The sequence below is a fragment of the Drosophila bipectinata genome, chromosome 3L, assembly GCF_030179905.1.
Source record: "Drosophila bipectinata strain 14024-0381.07 chromosome 3L, DbipHiC1v2, whole genome shotgun sequence".
Taxonomy (NCBI): Eukaryota; Metazoa; Arthropoda; class Insecta; order Diptera; family Drosophilidae; genus Drosophila; species Drosophila bipectinata.
Window position 1 is genome coordinate 7,591,786 of NC_091738.1, and position 15,217 is coordinate 7,607,002.

The 15,217-nt window shown below is 42.7% G+C and overlaps 6 protein-coding genes across 7 annotated transcripts in view; 5 read left to right on the plus strand and 1 right to left on the minus strand.

Moving 5' to 3' along the window:
• The window catches only part of RpS17 (ribosomal protein S17), a 29,519-nt gene extending 28,200 nt beyond the window's left edge, over positions 1-1,319 (plus strand). Inside the window, exons 2-4 of one of the 2 annotated variants that reach the window (XM_070280395.1) lie at positions 439-478; positions 652-803; positions 989-1,319. In XM_070280395.1, coding sequence (XP_070136496.1) covers positions 476-478; positions 652-803; positions 989-1,229 — 396 coding nt within the window. In that variant the 5' untranslated portion in view covers positions 439-475 and the 3' untranslated portion in view covers positions 1,230-1,319. Of the gene's footprint in view, positions 1-325; positions 479-651; positions 804-988 lie in introns of those variants that run through there. The other variant, XM_070280394.1, reaches the window with a different exon arrangement.
• Positions 1,320-1,598: 279 nt separating this feature from the next.
• Positions 1,599-3,340, minus strand: Shc (SHC-adaptor protein). The gene is made up of 3 exons (XM_017254052.3): positions 3,011-3,340; positions 2,310-2,946; positions 1,599-2,246 (listed from the first exon to the last, which is right to left on the minus strand). Exons 1-3 carry the CDS (start codon positions 3,208-3,210, stop codon positions 1,845-1,847), a joined length of 1,239 nt encoding a protein of 412 aa, XP_017109541.2. The 5' UTR covers positions 3,211-3,340; the 3' UTR covers positions 1,599-1,844.
• Positions 3,341-3,991: 651 nt separating this feature from the next.
• Positions 3,992-5,384, plus strand: LOC108133849 (galactose mutarotase). The gene is made up of 2 exons (XM_017253931.3): positions 3,992-4,477; positions 4,533-5,384. The coding sequence occupies exons 1-2, from the start codon at positions 4,151-4,153 to the stop codon at positions 5,331-5,333; spliced, it is 1,128 nt and encodes a 375-aa protein (XP_017109420.2). The 5' UTR covers positions 3,992-4,150; the 3' UTR covers positions 5,334-5,384.
• A 3,738-nt stretch (positions 5,385-9,122) lies between these two features.
• Positions 9,123-11,054, plus strand: Fum3 (Fumarase 3). The gene is made up of 3 exons (XM_017254071.3): positions 9,123-9,331; positions 9,543-10,551; positions 10,743-11,054. Exons 1-3 carry the CDS (start codon positions 9,200-9,202, stop codon positions 11,000-11,002), a joined length of 1,401 nt encoding a protein of 466 aa, XP_017109560.2. The 5' UTR covers positions 9,123-9,199; the 3' UTR covers positions 11,003-11,054.
• A 34-nt stretch (positions 11,055-11,088) lies between these two features.
• On the plus strand, positions 11,089-12,432 carry LOC108133954 (galactose mutarotase). The gene has a single exon (XM_017254072.3). It carries the CDS (start codon positions 11,213-11,215, stop codon positions 12,314-12,316), a length of 1,104 nt encoding a protein of 367 aa, XP_017109561.1. The 5' UTR covers positions 11,089-11,212; the 3' UTR covers positions 12,317-12,432.
• Positions 12,433-12,644: 212 nt separating this feature from the next.
• On the plus strand, positions 12,645-14,156 carry Atox1 (Antioxidant 1 copper chaperone). The gene is made up of 3 exons (XM_017253937.3): positions 12,645-12,804; positions 12,891-12,966; positions 13,475-14,156. The coding sequence occupies exons 1-3, from the start codon at positions 12,799-12,801 to the stop codon at positions 13,606-13,608; spliced, it is 216 nt and encodes a 71-aa protein (XP_017109426.1). The 5' UTR covers positions 12,645-12,798; the 3' UTR covers positions 13,609-14,156.
• The last annotated feature ends 1,061 nt before the right edge of the window (positions 14,157-15,217 follow it).

Genomic DNA, 15,217 nt, shown 5'->3' on the forward strand with positions numbered 1-15,217 from the left:
TATTTATTTAACATAAAAAATAGCTTTATATCGTCTCTAACTACATCTTAAATATCAATTTTTTCAAATTAACAGAACCTGGAACCTGTTACCATCTTAAACTGGTAAGTTTATGTTATTTTTCATTAAAAACAAGACAAAATTCTGCTGTAAAATATCTAAGTTGGCAACAATGGTGGGCGAAATGTCCCTTATCACCATTTACCTTACCCAGCACTGTTTAGGCCAATTAGTGTTACCAACTACCGTTACAATGAGTTTTTTTAGTAGCCCTGGAGGTTGCCATTTAACTTGCCCTGCGATCTGGTCTCTTTCTTTTTAACCTCTCATTTTGCCTAGGTACGTACGCCCCACGTGGCTTATGCTATATTTTGTGCAATTTTTACTATTTTTCGAGCGTTAAAATTATAATTATATTGCTCTTTTACCGTAGATTCAAGGCGGACTTCGATATATCCAGAAATCGTGAAACAAAATGGTGAGTGTGCGGGAAAAATGTGAACTTTTTAAGCCGCTCCGGTAGCCATTCTGTACGGACGCAGCCCATGCGCACCCCGTTGAACGGCATTGATAGTAGCTGGATGCAAAATGCTCAAAAATAACAAGTGTTTGTGTGAAAGGAGTAATCACCGAATGATTTGTTTTCCTTAGGGTCGTGTACGAACCAAGACGGTGAAGAAGGCCGCTAAGGTCATCATTGAGAAGTACTACACGCGTCTGACGCTGGACTTCCACACCAACAAGCGCATCTGCGAGGAGGTGGCCATCATTCCCACCAAGCCCCTCCGCAACAAGATTGCCGGGTGAGTTTCTGCCTGAGATTACTTCGAGCAATGATGGAAATAGTTTGACAGAAGCATGGCCAATCAAAATTTGAATTATAAATGCTCATTAGTGGCTCTCTTGACTGAAAAGTATTACTCCATCATTGCCCAGTTACACAGTTATTCACAAAACTATACTAATTTATAATATCTTCTTTCTGTAGCTATGTCACCCACTTGATGGGTCGCCTGCGTCACTCCCAGGTGCGCGGTATCTCCATCAAGCTGCAGGAGGAGGAGCGTGAGCGTCGCGACAACTACGTCCCGGCTGTCTCCGCTCTGGAGCAGGACATCATCGAGGTCGATGCCGACACCAAGGAGATGTTGAAGCTGTTGGACTTCCACAACATCCGTGGACTCCAGCTCACCAACCCCAACACCAACAACTTTGGACGTCGCAACTAAGTTTTTTCTATAGCGCCTAGATGAGGAAGTTCTGATTGGTTTTGCATCGAATCACAAATAAAAAACTTGTGTGAAGTGCATTTTGAAAAATTTGTGTTTAATTCAGTCAAAAAATTGGTGAAAGATGAGTCACAAAGATTGGAATTCCGGAGAGAAATGGAGAAATGAGTTGTGATGAATAATAATATTGCCTTATAAGCTGGCAATGACCATGAATTCTAAAGAAAAATAGTTCAGAAACCATTAAATAATGTGGAAAATATGTTTAGGAAAAGGAAGCTCAGGAATAGAAAAGAATGATACCATTTCCGACGTGACAATCTCCACTTTCCAGATACTTAAGAATCCCCCGATCTATGTAGGTTTCCGTTACGGTTTCTATTCTTTATTCGCATTCGAATGGAAAATACTGTAGACATGCACGTACATATATGTAAATGGGTGTATATTCGATCCATAAATAAATGGGTTTTGTATTCGTTTCTATACAGACGATATATAAAAGATATTCTCTACGAGTGCACAATATGTAAATCTAAGCGTGTACACAGATACAATATATATATATATGTATTTTATGTATATGAAGTTGTGATTGTGCCCGTCGATGTCGACTCAGGAAGATGCTGCTGCTGCAAGGGGCGCAGCTTGTTCTGGGGTGGGCCTGCGCACCGGATTTCGTAGAACCAGCTCCGAATCCTCCGATATGATGGGCAGGGCGTGGGCCCAGTGGTAGTTTATCAAGTGGCTGATGCTGTCAAAAATGCGATCTTTGGTGCGAACCACGCCTTCGGGATCAATTAAAAGTAGATGCTTGGGCGTCTTGCCCTCCAATCCGGTCAGTACGTACTGGCCGCGCTTCCCCTGGGACTCGCGCACCAGGAAGTCTCCATCCTGCTGCAGCAGACGCTCAGCTATGGGTCGGGATATGGCTGCATGAAACCATATTTCGGCAGTTAAAGGGCACTGTGGACCATCGAAAACGTCGCGAATGGGTCCGGCGGAGGAAGGGATGGCCTGTTAAAGCAGTTTTCGTTTTTATTCATGGGTATTCTATAGTTTTGGCTTATGTACTCGTACCTGTAAGGGATCAAAGTGTCCTAGGGATAATTTGTTTGTAGTCTGGTCGGGAGGCGGGGAGTTGAGGTCGATGAGGTTGCTGCTTAAGCGATCGCGAGGCTTTTTCAGATTAAGCTGAGCCACTCGGGGTGCGTGCGGTTGCAGAGGGATCTGCTGCTGCTGCTGATCGGGCAAATCCGGCGGCAGCTTGTTGGGCAAGTCGTTGTAGTACTCCTTAACATTCTCCTTACAACTTTGGTTGATGTTACAGTCTGCCGCTGGATCGTTCAACCTACTCAGCGCGTTGAATCTCAAGGCAAAGGCCTTGCCTATGGTCACGATCAGATCTTCGCTCTGTCCACCAGCACATTCGAGTACATAACAGGCACGCCACTCATCCTCATTCTTCGCTATGTAGGCCAAAAAGTCTAAGGTGTCGTTATCGCCTCCGGAAGCAAACGATATGCGCGGCATATTGTGGTTAGCTATAACCTCGCCCGATTCCACATTACTCAGTGTTAACGCCCGACTTGAAACATTAATAATGATGTTCGTTCCAGCATGTTGCATGCTGGGACGATCGGAAATGAAGCTAGACAATCTTCGTTTGCCGGCAGACTTTAGTCCAGCAGCCTCGCACACCCGATTTATGCACTCTCTGGAAGGATAGTCCGGAAACTATATACATATTCGAAAAATATAAATTGATAAGGAATACTAACCTCGCCAGTTGGGTGCGAGTCTCAAAGTCCAGAGATTTCATAGAGGTTTTTACCTCCACACATCCCGTGTACCGCACGTTGAATGCAACTCCCACGCCCATAATGACGTCGTCCGGATAAATGCAGCCATCGCTGGTTGCTCCATTTCCGGACCCCGAGCCAGAACCGCTCCGCTGGCCGGCGTCCCCATTCTTCGGCATTGGTCTGTGCGTGTTTGGAGTTTGGGCTTTTGTCGACGTCCTCGCTGGGTTGGAAGGGGTCCTTTCTAATGAGTTTTATGAGTCCGGTTTGTTATGAGTAACTCGTAGAGGTGGAGAAACATCGATGTATTCCCAATCGGTCTATCGATACTTTCTCCCCTCACTGATATTTTATAAAGTGACCGTTTTATCCCCCAAAAGTAGACGACTTTTTCGCGGTCACGAAAATATTTGAACTGGTAATAAATATTTAAATTTTATATTTAATGTTTAAATAAATCATTATTAAATATTTGAAACAGAAATATTTTTTAAATAAATTAGGCTAAAAAATTTTTTTAAGGAAAGCACTACCAAAAATATGAAATGTTAAAATTATTAGTTCTATGTATTATATTTTAAATCTTTCATAGTTTAAAATGATTAATTAGTCATAATTTGGAAAGCTTTATCTAAACAAAGCTTTTTATCATATGATATATCAATTAAAAAAAATTAATTACCTTTTTAGTTTTAGGGTAAATAAAAAAAGCAAGCTGTTATCTAAGCAAAGTAAAGATTAGCCTAGTAATCTTTCATATTTTTTTGTATTCATAACATGTTTGTCGCGCCCCCTGAGACGGTTTTATGTATGTAATAGGTGTTGTTGTCTGGTCTGATTCAGCCTTGATAACCTCTCCCCCTTTTTAATTGTGGGTGTAAACAATTCCGGAGATAGGGGGAATCAGAAGCAATCAGCTGGCGCTAGACATTTAATTGCCCGATTTGACTTTGCCTGAGAAGCTCGCGACCCCAACGACTTTGGTGCTCCGTAATCAGCTAATAATTTACTAGCAAATAGAGGTATTTCGGATCGGTGACGCTCAGACACCCGGCAGTTACTGTCAGGCGTTTTCAGGGGAAGGAACATCGATCATCGGCGAGCCAGAACACTAGCGAAATGTCAATCACCTTGGAGGAGGAGATCTTCGGCCTGGCGGTTAATCCGTTCACCAACCACCCCGAAATGGTGCGTCGCTATACTTTAAAGAACGCCAAGGGCATGTCCGTTTCGGTTATCCAGCTGGGTGCCATAATCCAGAGTGTTAGGCTGCCGGATGCCTACGAGAAGGTGGACGATGTCTGCCTCGGTTTCAATGACATTGCCAGCTACGTGGCCACAAAGGCGGCTTACATTGGAGGCACCCTGGGACGTGTCGCCAATCGAGTGGCCAATGGAGAGTATACAGCCAACGACACCAAGATCCAAGTGACAAAGAACATAAAGGTAAATTTTATGGAAATAGCTGATCAACATCAACTGTAATATGATCCATCTTTAGGACCAGTTCCAACTGCACGGTGGCTTTGTGGGCTTTGACAGCGTGATCTGGGAGGTGGCGCAAAAGACTCCGGATGGTGTCATCTTCCGGCATGTGTCCCCCCACGGACACGAGGGTTATCCGGGCCAGCTGACCTGTTTCATCACCTACCAGTTGGACAACGAAAACCGACTCTGGGTGCGCTTCGAGGCCACCACCGACCGCAGCACTGTGGTGAATATCTCCAACCATGCCTACTTTAATCTGGCTGGACACGGAGCCGGAGCCAAGGGCCTCTCGGAGCACACCGTGGAGATAGCGGCCGATAAGATTGTGGACACCGATGAGTCCCAGATTCCCACCGGTAAGCTACTGGATGTGGAAGATACCGTCTATGATCTGAGGTTGCCTGTTCTCATCGGAGACCGTCTCAGGCAATTTGAAAACAAACCCATCCAGGGATATGACAACTGTTTTGTAGTCAATGGTGGAGAGCTGGTAAAGAGTGTCACCAAGGTGGCTAAGATCGTCCATCCGCCCAGTTGTCGTGTCCTGGAGGTCTGGACGAATCAGCCGGGCATGCAGTTCTACACAGCAAATAATATGCCGGATGAGAAAGCCGGCGCTAATCCAATAATTGGAAAGGAGTGCACCCATTATGTGCGCCACGGGTCCTTCTGCGTGGAAACGGAGAAGTTCCCCGACTCCATGAACCACCCAGAGTTTCCCTCAATCAACCTGGAGCCAGGTGAAAAGTACCGCCACGAGGTTCTCTACTGGTTCAAGGTCGAAGAGTCCTGGAAGTGTTGCTGCAACCCCTGATATGTAATCTTGTTCTCCCGCCAAATTAAAGTAGTTCCATTACCCAAAAAATATATTTTGTAGATCATTTTTCGCTATAAACGCTATGATAACAAGTCAAGATATGTTTATATTTTTAAACTTGAAAGTGGGGAAATTAAGAAAATCCACAATTTAATGGAGAGACCCCTAGGAAAAAATTCGAAAATTTTGAAAACCATATTTAAGCTATGTTTTGAATGAGGAAAGTCGCTTCTGGGTATGCTGATTACAAAATGGTACTTTGTTTCCTGATCGGATACAAATTGGCAGAGCTGTGGCCATCTCAAGGAGCAAAAGTGGGGAAATTAAGAAAATCCACAATTTAATGGAGAGACCCCTAGGAAAAAATTCAAAAATTTTGAAAACCATATTTAAGCAATGTTTTGAATGAGGAAAGTAGCTTCTGGGTTCGCTGATTACAAAATGGTACTTTGTTTCCTGATCGGATACAAATTGGCAGAGCTGTGGCTATCGGAAGGAGCAAAAGTGGGGAAATTGAGAAAATCCACAATTCTATGGGGAGACCCCTAGAAAAAATTCGAAAATTTTGAAAACCATATTTAAGCAATGTTTTGAATGAGGAAAGTAGCTTCTGGGTTCGCTGATTACAAAATGGTACTTTGTTTCCTGATCGGATACAAATTGGCAGAGCTGTCGCTATCGGAAGGAGCAAAAGTGGGGAAATTAAGAAAATCCACAATTCTATGGGGAGACCCCTAGGAAAAAATTCGAAAATTTTGAAAACCATATTTAAGCAATGTTTGAATGAGGAAAGTAGCTTCTGGGTTCGCTGATTACAAAATGGTACTTTGTTTCCTGATCGGATACAAATTGGCAGAGCTGTGGCCATCGGAAGGAGCAAAAAAGGGGAAATTGAGAAAATCCACAATTCTATAGGGGAGACCCCTAGGAAAAAATTCGAAAATTTTGAAAACCATATTTAAGCAATGTTTGAATGAGGAAAGTAGCTTCTGGGTTTGTTGATTACAAAATGGTACTTTGTTTCCTGATCGGATACAAATTGGCAGAGCTGTGGCTATCTCAAGGAGCAAAAGTGGGGAATTTAAGAAAATCCACAATTCTATAGGGGAGACCCCTAGGAAAAAATTCGAAAATTTTGAAAACCATATTTAAGCAATGTTTGAATGAGGAAAGTAGCTTCTGGGTTCGCTGATTACAAAATGGTACTTTGTTTCCTGATCGGATACAAATTGGCAGAGCTGTGGCCATCGGAAGGAGCAAAAAAGGGGAAATTAAGAAAATCCACAATTCTATGGGGAGACCCCTAGGAAAAAATTCGAAAATTTTGAAAACCATATTTAAGCAATGTTTGAATGAGGAAAGTAGCTTCTGGGTTTGTTGATTACAAAATGGTACTTTGTTTCCTGATCGGATACAAATTGGCAGAGCTGTGGCCATCGGAAGGAGCAAAAAAGGGGAAATTAAGAAAATCCACAATTCTATGGGGAGACCCCTAGGAAAAAATTCGAAAATTTTGAAAACCATATTTAAGCAATGTTTGAATGAGGAAAGTAGCTTCTGGGTTCGCTGATTACAAAATGGTACTTTGTTTCCTGATCGGATACAAATTGGCAGAGCTGTCGCTATCGGAAGGAGCAAAAGTGGGGAAATTAAGAAAATCCACAATTCTATAGGGGAGACCCCTAGGAAAAAATTCGAAAATTTTGAAAACCATATTTAAGCAATGTTTGAATGAGGAAAGTAGCTTCTGGGTTTGTTGATTACAAAATGGTACTTTGTTTCCTGATCGGATACAAATTGGCAGAGCTGTGGCTATCTCAAGGAGCAAAAGTGGGGAATTTAAGAAAATCCACCTTTTTATGGGAAGACCCCTAGGAAAAAATTCGAAAATTTTGAAAACCATATTTAAGCAATGTTTGAATGAGGAAAGTAGCTTCTGGGTTCGCTGATTACAAAATGGTACTTTGTTTCCTGATCGGATACAAATTGGCAGAGCTGTCGCTATCGGAAGGAGCAAAAGTGGGGAAATTAAGAAAATCCACAATTCTATAGGGGAGACCCCTAGGAAAAAATTCGAAAATTTTGAAAACCATATTTAAGCAATGTTTGAATGAGGAAAGTAGCTTCTGGGTTTGTTGATTACAAAATGGTACTTTGTTTCCTGATCGGATACAAATTGGCAGAGCTGTGGCTATCTCAAGGAGCAAAAGTGGGGAATTTAAGAAAATCCACCTTTTTATGGGAAGACCCCTAGGAAAAAATTCGAAAATTTTGAAAACCATATTTAAGCAATGTTTTGAATGAGGAAAGTAGCTTCTGGGTTCGCTGATTACAAAATGGTACTTTGTTTCCAGCTCGGATACAAATTGGCAGAGCTGTGACTATCGGAAGGAGCAAAAGTGGGGAAATTAAGAAAATCCACATTTTTATGGGAAGACCCCTAAGAAAAAATTCGAAAATTTTGAAAACCATATTTAAGCAATGTTTTGAATGAGGAAAGTAGCTTCTGGGTTCGCTGATTACAAAATGGTACTTTGTTTCCTGATCGGATACAAATTGGGAGAGCTATGGCCATCGGAAAGAGCAAAAGTGGGGAAATTAAGAAAATCCACTATTTTTTGGGGAAACCCCTTGCAAAAAATTCGAAAATTTTGAAAACCATATTTAAGCCATGTTTTGGGAGAGGAAAGTCGCTTCTGGGTTTGCTGATTACGAAATGGTACTTTGTTTCTTGATCGGATACAAATTGGCAGAGCTATGGCCATCGGAAGGAGCAAAAGTGGGGATATTCGGAAAATCCACAATTTAAAATTGGAGCCAAATTTTGGCCCTTGCGAAGACTATATCTTTGGCAAAAATCATCCGATATTTTAGCGGAAGACCTTAAACAATTTGTAGATTTTCCACAAACATGCGTCAAAAACCAGGCACATCATTATACCCTTGCAGAGGGTATTATAATTTTGGTCAAAAGTGTGCAACGCAGTGAAGGAGACATCTCCGACCCTATAAAGTATATATATTCTTGATCAGGATCACCTCCTGAGTTGATATAAGCATGTCCGTCTGTCCGTCTGTCCGTCTGTCCGTCTGTCCGTCTGTCTGTCCGTCTGTCTGTCCGTCTGTCTGTTTCTACGCGAACTAGTCTCTCAGTTTTAAAGCTATCGTCTTGGAACTTTGCACACACCCTTCTTTCCTTTGCACGCAGTATATAAGTCGGAACGGCCCGGATCGGCCGACTATATCCTATAGCTGCCATATAACTGATTGATCGGAAATGGTATAACTTTGGTGTTTTTAGAGTTAGAGAGTTCAAATTTTACACGAGAGCTATTTTTGGCAACACATTCCGTCATGCCAAATTTCATAAGGATCGGCAGACTATATCCTATAGCTGCCATATAACTGAACGATCGGAAATGACCCAACTTTCGTGTTTTTGAAGATAGAAAGCTGGAATTTAATACAGATTATATTTTTGGTCAGTTGATCCAACCTACCAAATTTCATTAGGATCGGCCGACTATATCCCATAGCTGCCATATAACTGAACGATCGGAAATGACCCAACTTTCGTGTTTTTGAAGATAGAAGTTTGGGACATTTTTAGGTTTTGTATTATAATAAATTGGGTTATATTATCATATTCTTATAAGGATCGGCCAACTATATTCGATGTTTGCGATATATATCCGGTTTTAACTGCAAGGGTATATAAACTTCGGCTCCGCCCGAAGTTAGCTTTCCTTTCTTGTTTTGTTTAAAAACAGAAGAAAACAATAGATCGTTTTGTTTGCTGTCACATTTTCGTTATCCGTCTACAAGCCAATCGATATCCAAGTGTAATATTTTAAAGTTCCATAATGAGCGCAAAGAACCGCCAGGAGAGTGATACCTTGGGCCAAATGGATGTGCCCATGGATCGCTACTATGGAGCTCAGACGATGCGGTGTCTTCTTAATTTTCGTATCGGTGGGGAGGAGGAACGTATGCCGGTGAGTTGCGATCGAAAAAGAATACTTGGGAATTTTAATGAGGGGAACTTTCTTATGAAACCCAAAAATTACACATTTTTATTTAATTTTTGATATGTTACATCATTTATACTTTAAAGTAATGTATGTGAAAAAATGTATGAATGGTAGTTTATATAATAATAGTTACGTGGCTTTAAACTATAGAAAACTTTTTTTTTATCGCGAACAGCGAAAGATCATCCAGGCTATGGGAATTCTTAAAAAGGCTGCTGCAGAAACAAACCAGGAGTTCGGTCTCGATCCAAAACTCAGTACGGCAATATCTAGTGCCGCCGATGATGTAATATCAGGAAAGCTCTATGACGAGGGCCACTTCCCCCTGCCCATTTGGCAGACTGGCTCCGGGACCCAGAGTAACATGAACTCCAACGAAGTTATTAGCAATAGGGCCATTGAGATTCTGGGTGGTAAGATCGGGTCCAAGGACCCAGTGCACCCCAATGATCATGTAAATAAGTCGCAGAGCTCGAACGATACTTTTCCATCGGCCATTCACATTGCCGTGGCCACTGCCCTGATGAAGGATCTAAAGCCGGCGGTAAAGAGCCTTAAGGACACCCTTAACTCGAAGGCTAACGAGTGGAAAGACCTCATAAAGATCGGACGCACCCACACTCAGGATGCAGTGCCGTTGACTCTAGGCCAGGAGTTCAGTGGCTATGTCCAGCAGCTCACGAATGGTCTGGAGCGGATCGAGGCAGTAATGCCGAGGGTCTACCAGCTAGCCTTGGGTGGCACAGCAGTGGGAACCGGATTAAACACGCGTCGCGGCTTCGCCGAAAAGTGCGTCTACAGAATCTCTCAGCTCACCTCGCTGCCCTTTGTGGTGGCACCGAATTTCTTTGAGGCTCTGGGCAGCCGCGATGCCATGGTGGAGGTTCACGGTGCTCTCAACACCTTGGCAGTCAGCCTGATGAAGATTGCCAACGACATTCGGTTCCTGGGCTCTGGACCGAGATGCGGCCTAGGTGAGCTTCAGCTGCCAGAGAACGAGCCGGGCAGCTCGATAATGCCAGGAAAGGTGAATCCCACTCAGTGCGAGGCCTTGACCATGATTTGTGCCCAAGTGATTGGCAACAATGTGGCCGTCACTGTGGGCGGGTCAAACGGACACTTTCAGCTTAACGTCTTCAAGCCGCTGATTGCCTCCAATGTGTTGCGTTCCATAAAGCTACTAAGTGAGTAACTACTATCTTTATGCATAAACTATTTTAAAAGTTATACTTTTGTCTTAAAAAAGTTATATAAGAAGGAAGACCGTCAAAACCGTTTAAACTTACACAAACTTTATAAAAACTATAGAAATTTGAATATATAACACATATTACAGTCCTGTATCATAATGTTCTTTAAAATCTCTTACATTTAGCTGATGGCTGTAATAGTTTCAATACCAATTGTGCCAAGGGCATTAAGGCCAACAAGGAAAAACTGGCCCAGATTGTTAACCAGTCACTGATGCTGGTAACCGCTCTCAATCCACATATTGGCTACGACAAGTCGGCTCAGATCGCCAAGGCGGCCCACAAGAATGGCACCACCCTCAAGGAGGAGGCCCTGAAGGCCGGAATCTCTGAGAAGGATTTCAACGAGTGGGTGCGCCCCGAAAAAATGTTGGGCCCCTCCTAAAATATTTGAATCCATTTTATTTGTTTGATTTACTCATAAATTTTAAGTCAGAGCAATCAATGTTTTTAGACTGAGTAGGCCTGGGCTTAATGGGGCATTAAAAATTTTTGGCAATTGGAGAAACAGAATCTAAATTGTACATTTTATTTTGATTCGGGCATCAGAGCAAAATTGTTGTAATTCCCCAGGGACGAGGACATCTAGGGCAGGATGGTGCGCGTAATCGAGGATATGTTTGGCATCGCCGTCAACCCGATGATGCAGAAAACGGATCGGATTCGCCGGTTCACCCTGATCACGGAGCGCGGCATGTCCGTGTCAATAATTACACTGGGAGCCTCCATTCAATCGATAAAGGTTCCGGACTTCAACGGCAAGTTGGAAGACGTGGTGCTCGGCTATGATGATGTGGCCGGTTACTACCGGAATAATGGCAACTATTTTGGCGCCACCATTGGCCGGGTGGCCAACAAGGTGGCCTGTGGACGTTTCAAGCTATGCGGCAAAGATATCAATGTCAGTCGAAATGTGCGAGATCGCTACCATCAGCACGGCGGCTTTATTGGCTTCGATGCCGTTATCTGGGACGTGGTAGGTGTTCACAAGGACGGTATAACCCTGCAGCACATCTCCCCGGATGGGCACGAAGGCTATCCGGGTGAGCTGACTACCAACATAAACTTCTCGTTGAACGAGACCGGTTGTTTTGGTATGAGGATCGAGGCACGGACCAAGGCCACCACCACGGTGAATTTGACGAACCACACCTACTTCAACCTGGCGGGACACGGAGCAGGAAAGGAGGCCCTCTACCAGCACATGCTGATGATCAAGGCCCAGAAGATCGTTGACGTAGACCACGATCTTCTGCCCACTGGCAAGCTGATGCGGGTGCGCAGCACTCCCTACGACTTCTCCAGCTTGGTGAATCTCGGCAAGCGACTTAATCAGGTGGCCACTTGTCCACTAAGCGGCTTCGACAACAACTTCTGTGTAGACTGCTCGCCCAACCGGGTGCAACTGGTTGCCCGTGTAGTGCACCCGTGCAGCGGAAGGTTTATGGAAGTTCACACCAACCAGCCGGGTTTGCAGTTCATGACAGCCAACGACCTCCCAGATGAGAGCTGCGGCGGCGCACCTAACACGGGAAAAGGCGGAGCTAGTTATGTCCGTCACGGAGCCTTCTCGCTGCAGACGCAAAAATATCCAGACGCCGTTAACCATTGTGACTTTCCAACAATCGTCCTCAACCCGGGACAGTTGTATGATCACCAGGTGGTTTACCGTTTCGGTTCCTGTCCCAAGAGGGTCTGAGATGGCGAGGCACACGACTCGAATTTCCCAGTCGAACATTTAAATCATTTCAAGAAATCGCTTTAGAATTATAGCTGCAAAATTAAAGAAATATAAATTTTACTATTTTTGAGAAACAGGACTTTTCAACCAAAAGTTGCCTTTTAATATATAAACTTAAATTAAATATTGTTTCGTTTGGCTTAAGCTTTTACAGGGAAAGTTAAAATTTTATTTATTTAAAGCAGTGTAAGCAGTTCAAAAAGTAACAAGTATTTAGTATCGATATAAAATATCGATATCACAGAATTCCCTCTAAATTTAACGGGAAATTGGCCAAGATGGCAGCACTGGAGAACAAGCAAAATTTAAGGTGAAAGGAGTGTTATTTTTGGAGCCACGTCTGGAATCGATCGATAAAAGCCGCCAAGCTGTTCAGTTTACCCCAAGTCTACAATAAGACGACCGACTCGAGCCGTCACAGCAGCAGCAGCAGTAGCAGAATGCCAGTAAGTAATTTTTGTGGCAATAGCCCCCTGAAGAGGCATCTCCTTATGGCCCACTTTTGGCATCCTCATCCTCCCACTCTTTAAAGGTTCACGAGTTCAAGGTAGAGATGACCTGCGGCGGATGTGCCAGTGCCGTGGAGCGTGTCTTGGGCAAATTGGGCGGTAAGTAATCTTAGTGACTGGTATTAGGTTAATTAAGGCCCCTTATCAGCAATGATGGAGAGTGTGTGTCCATTATGTGTACTATGTAGTGACACCTACTTTTAGGCTTAAAGATTTAACTACACTAATTCATATTTTTGTCGCAACCAATATTAAAACTCATTAATATAAAAAAATTTGAGAAGAATTAAAGATATTTTTAGTTGTATTTGATTAGGTGTTTTATTTCTTAAGAATTATGCTCGAAGAGGTCAACCATATGTTTCATTAAAGAATACTTATATACATATTTACCTACCCTTTCACTGACTTGCAAAAATTATATATTTTATCTGTCTTAAACACCAAGAGTTGTTGGCCACATACCGAAAAATACCTCTGATAATGGAGCTTAACTTTAATATGCATTTTATTCGCACCACAACTGCTTGCTTTATCGGCTGCGGTTTGCCTTCCATTTGGCTTGAGACGGTGGTTACCAACTAAAAACTGTTTTGTCGCTTTGCAGATAAGGTCGAGAAAGTCAACATCAACCTGGACGACCGGTCGGTGGCCATAACGTCCAACTTGACATCTGACGAGCTGCTGGAACAGCTGCGCAAGACCGGAAAGGGCGTCACATACGTCGGCGTGAAGAAATGAGATGAGCTTCTCAGCAAGTTTGAGAAGTACGGCAAACTCAAACTTGAGGTCTAGGCCCTGGCTCTGGCTGTGGGTCTAGCGGATAGAGGGATCTTCCATGTTGCCGGAACGATGGCGAGGACAATGCGTTCGAGTTGGGTCGCTGCGAGGGGTATTCGTTCAGTGATATTCATGAGATACATACAAATTTTACTCTTAACCAAAATCAAAAATAGGAACGTTTTACAAATTTTACACTAGTATTTGCTCTTGCCCAAATTTTACTTAGCTGATAGATAACCAAATTAAGGTGTTTATATAATATAATCCCCGTAACTTATGCCTAGATGAAACATTTCAACAATTTTAATCTTAATATAGAAATGAAAAACTTTGACTCGATAGATGCCTGGATTCCAGGTCAACAAATATTTCCAATGTAGTTGCCAATAAATGATATACGCCAATTGCCCTCTTATGACTAATCATAATTATAATAATAATATTAAAAATCAAATTTTTTGCAATATCAAATATACAAATATACGTTTTAATCTTAAAAAGAAAAATGATTTGATTTAATTAATCAATTTTTGGGTTGGATATTGGGGTTTCGTTCCAAGAAATCATTTCTTTTCCCGTTAGGTTTATGACTTCGATCAACCCAAATATGTTCTGAAATGTTGCATGAAATGTGTCTCATTGTCGCGCCTAATCTTCACCAAATCAGATGCGGGCACTTAGTCATCCATGAATCGGCAGTTTATGTATCCTAACCATCGAAGTGGCCTCATGAACATGTCATAAATCTCGGCGACCGGGAACGGGAACCCACACTTATCAAATTGTATATTTTTTTTGTGTTTTCTATTTTCCATATTCATTTTCTGTGTAGTTTTTGTGTGGAGCATGTTCGAGGCGTAACGAAATTATCAATCAAATGCCACCTTGGCATGCAAAGAATGCAGCGCACACACAAAGAACCAAAGCGACTGCACTAATTGAGCTCGACTTGAGACGGGGGGGCCAGCTTTCCGTATGGAATTTGATGTCGTCGCCGTCGTCTCTGTCCTCATCGTGATCTTTGGCAGCTACCTGAGGCTGCTCGGAGAGTCTCCTGTTGATTTATGCCCCGGGCAGCGTAGCCAAACAATAAGCAACCCAGCGAGGGACGAGTCCGCCTGTCACAACACCGGTAACATCGCAACCCAATCCGAGACACGTCCTTGCCTCCTCGCCACTACCATAATCCCTCAAGTGTGGCCCTCTGATCGAGTTCAGATAAAACCTCTTACGCAGTTTCGGCCAAGATCAAATTATCATCCCTAATGTCGTTCAAAGACCCATCGTAAAATAAACAGTTAGGTATTCCATTGTTCGGATGTATTTAAGATAATATTGAGATTTTATTAACTCCGGAAGTTGAAAAATAATATTTTGTTGTGGTTTAGGATGGCTCAGGATCATGAAAGGAAATTTGTGTATTTTAATTTGGACATTTTTTATTTATTTACTCTTTACTCATTTTTAGGTAACTGGTTTCTCATACTTCCCACTGCATATTTTCAAATGCAACAAGAAAAAAGAAACAACATGATTTTGCACCTGGATCTGGACGATCTTAAGAACT

What these genes read in the sequence shown, in the direction of transcription:
- Fum3 (XM_017254071.3), top strand. Translation starts at nt 9,200, where the DNA reads ATGAGCGCAAAGAACCGCCAGGAGAGTGATACCTTGGGCCAAATGGAT. An exon ending in GGGAGGAGGAACGTATGCCG is followed by an intron (nt 9,332 to 9,542) that starts GTGAGTTGCGAT and finishes TATCGCGAACAG; the next exon opens with CGAAAGATCATCCAGGCTAT. An exon ending in GCGTTCCATAAAGCTACTAA is followed by an intron (nt 10,552 to 10,742) that starts GTGAGTAACTAC and finishes TCTTACATTTAG; the next exon opens with CTGATGGCTGTAATAGTTTC.
- LOC108133849 (XM_017253931.3), top strand. Translation starts at nt 4,151, where the DNA reads ATGTCAATCACCTTGGAGGAGGAGATCTTCGGCCTGGCGGTTAATCCG. An exon ending in AAGTGACAAAGAACATAAAG is followed by an intron (nt 4,478 to 4,532) that starts GTAAATTTTATG and finishes ATCCATCTTTAG; the next exon opens with GACCAGTTCCAACTGCACGG.
- Atox1 (XM_017253937.3), top strand. An exon ending in TGTCTTGGGCAAATTGGGCG is followed by an intron (nt 12,967 to 13,474) that starts GTAAGTAATCTT and finishes GTCGCTTTGCAG; the next exon opens with ATAAGGTCGAGAAAGTCAAC.
- Shc (XM_017254052.3), bottom strand. Translation starts at nt 3,210, where the DNA reads ATGCCGAAGAATGGGGACGCCGGCCAGCGGAGCGGTTCTGGCTCGGGG. An exon ending in ACTCGCACCCAACTGGCGAG is followed by an intron (nt 2,947 to 3,010) that starts GTTAGTATTCCT and finishes CTATCCTTCCAG; the next exon opens with AGAGTGCATAAATCGGGTGT. An exon ending in GACACTTTGATCCCTTACAG is followed by an intron (nt 2,247 to 2,309) that starts GTACGAGTACAT and finishes CTGCTTTAACAG; the next exon opens with GCCATCCCTTCCTCCGCCGG.
- LOC108133954 (XM_017254072.3), top strand. Translation starts at nt 11,213, where the DNA reads ATGGTGCGCGTAATCGAGGATATGTTTGGCATCGCCGTCAACCCGATG.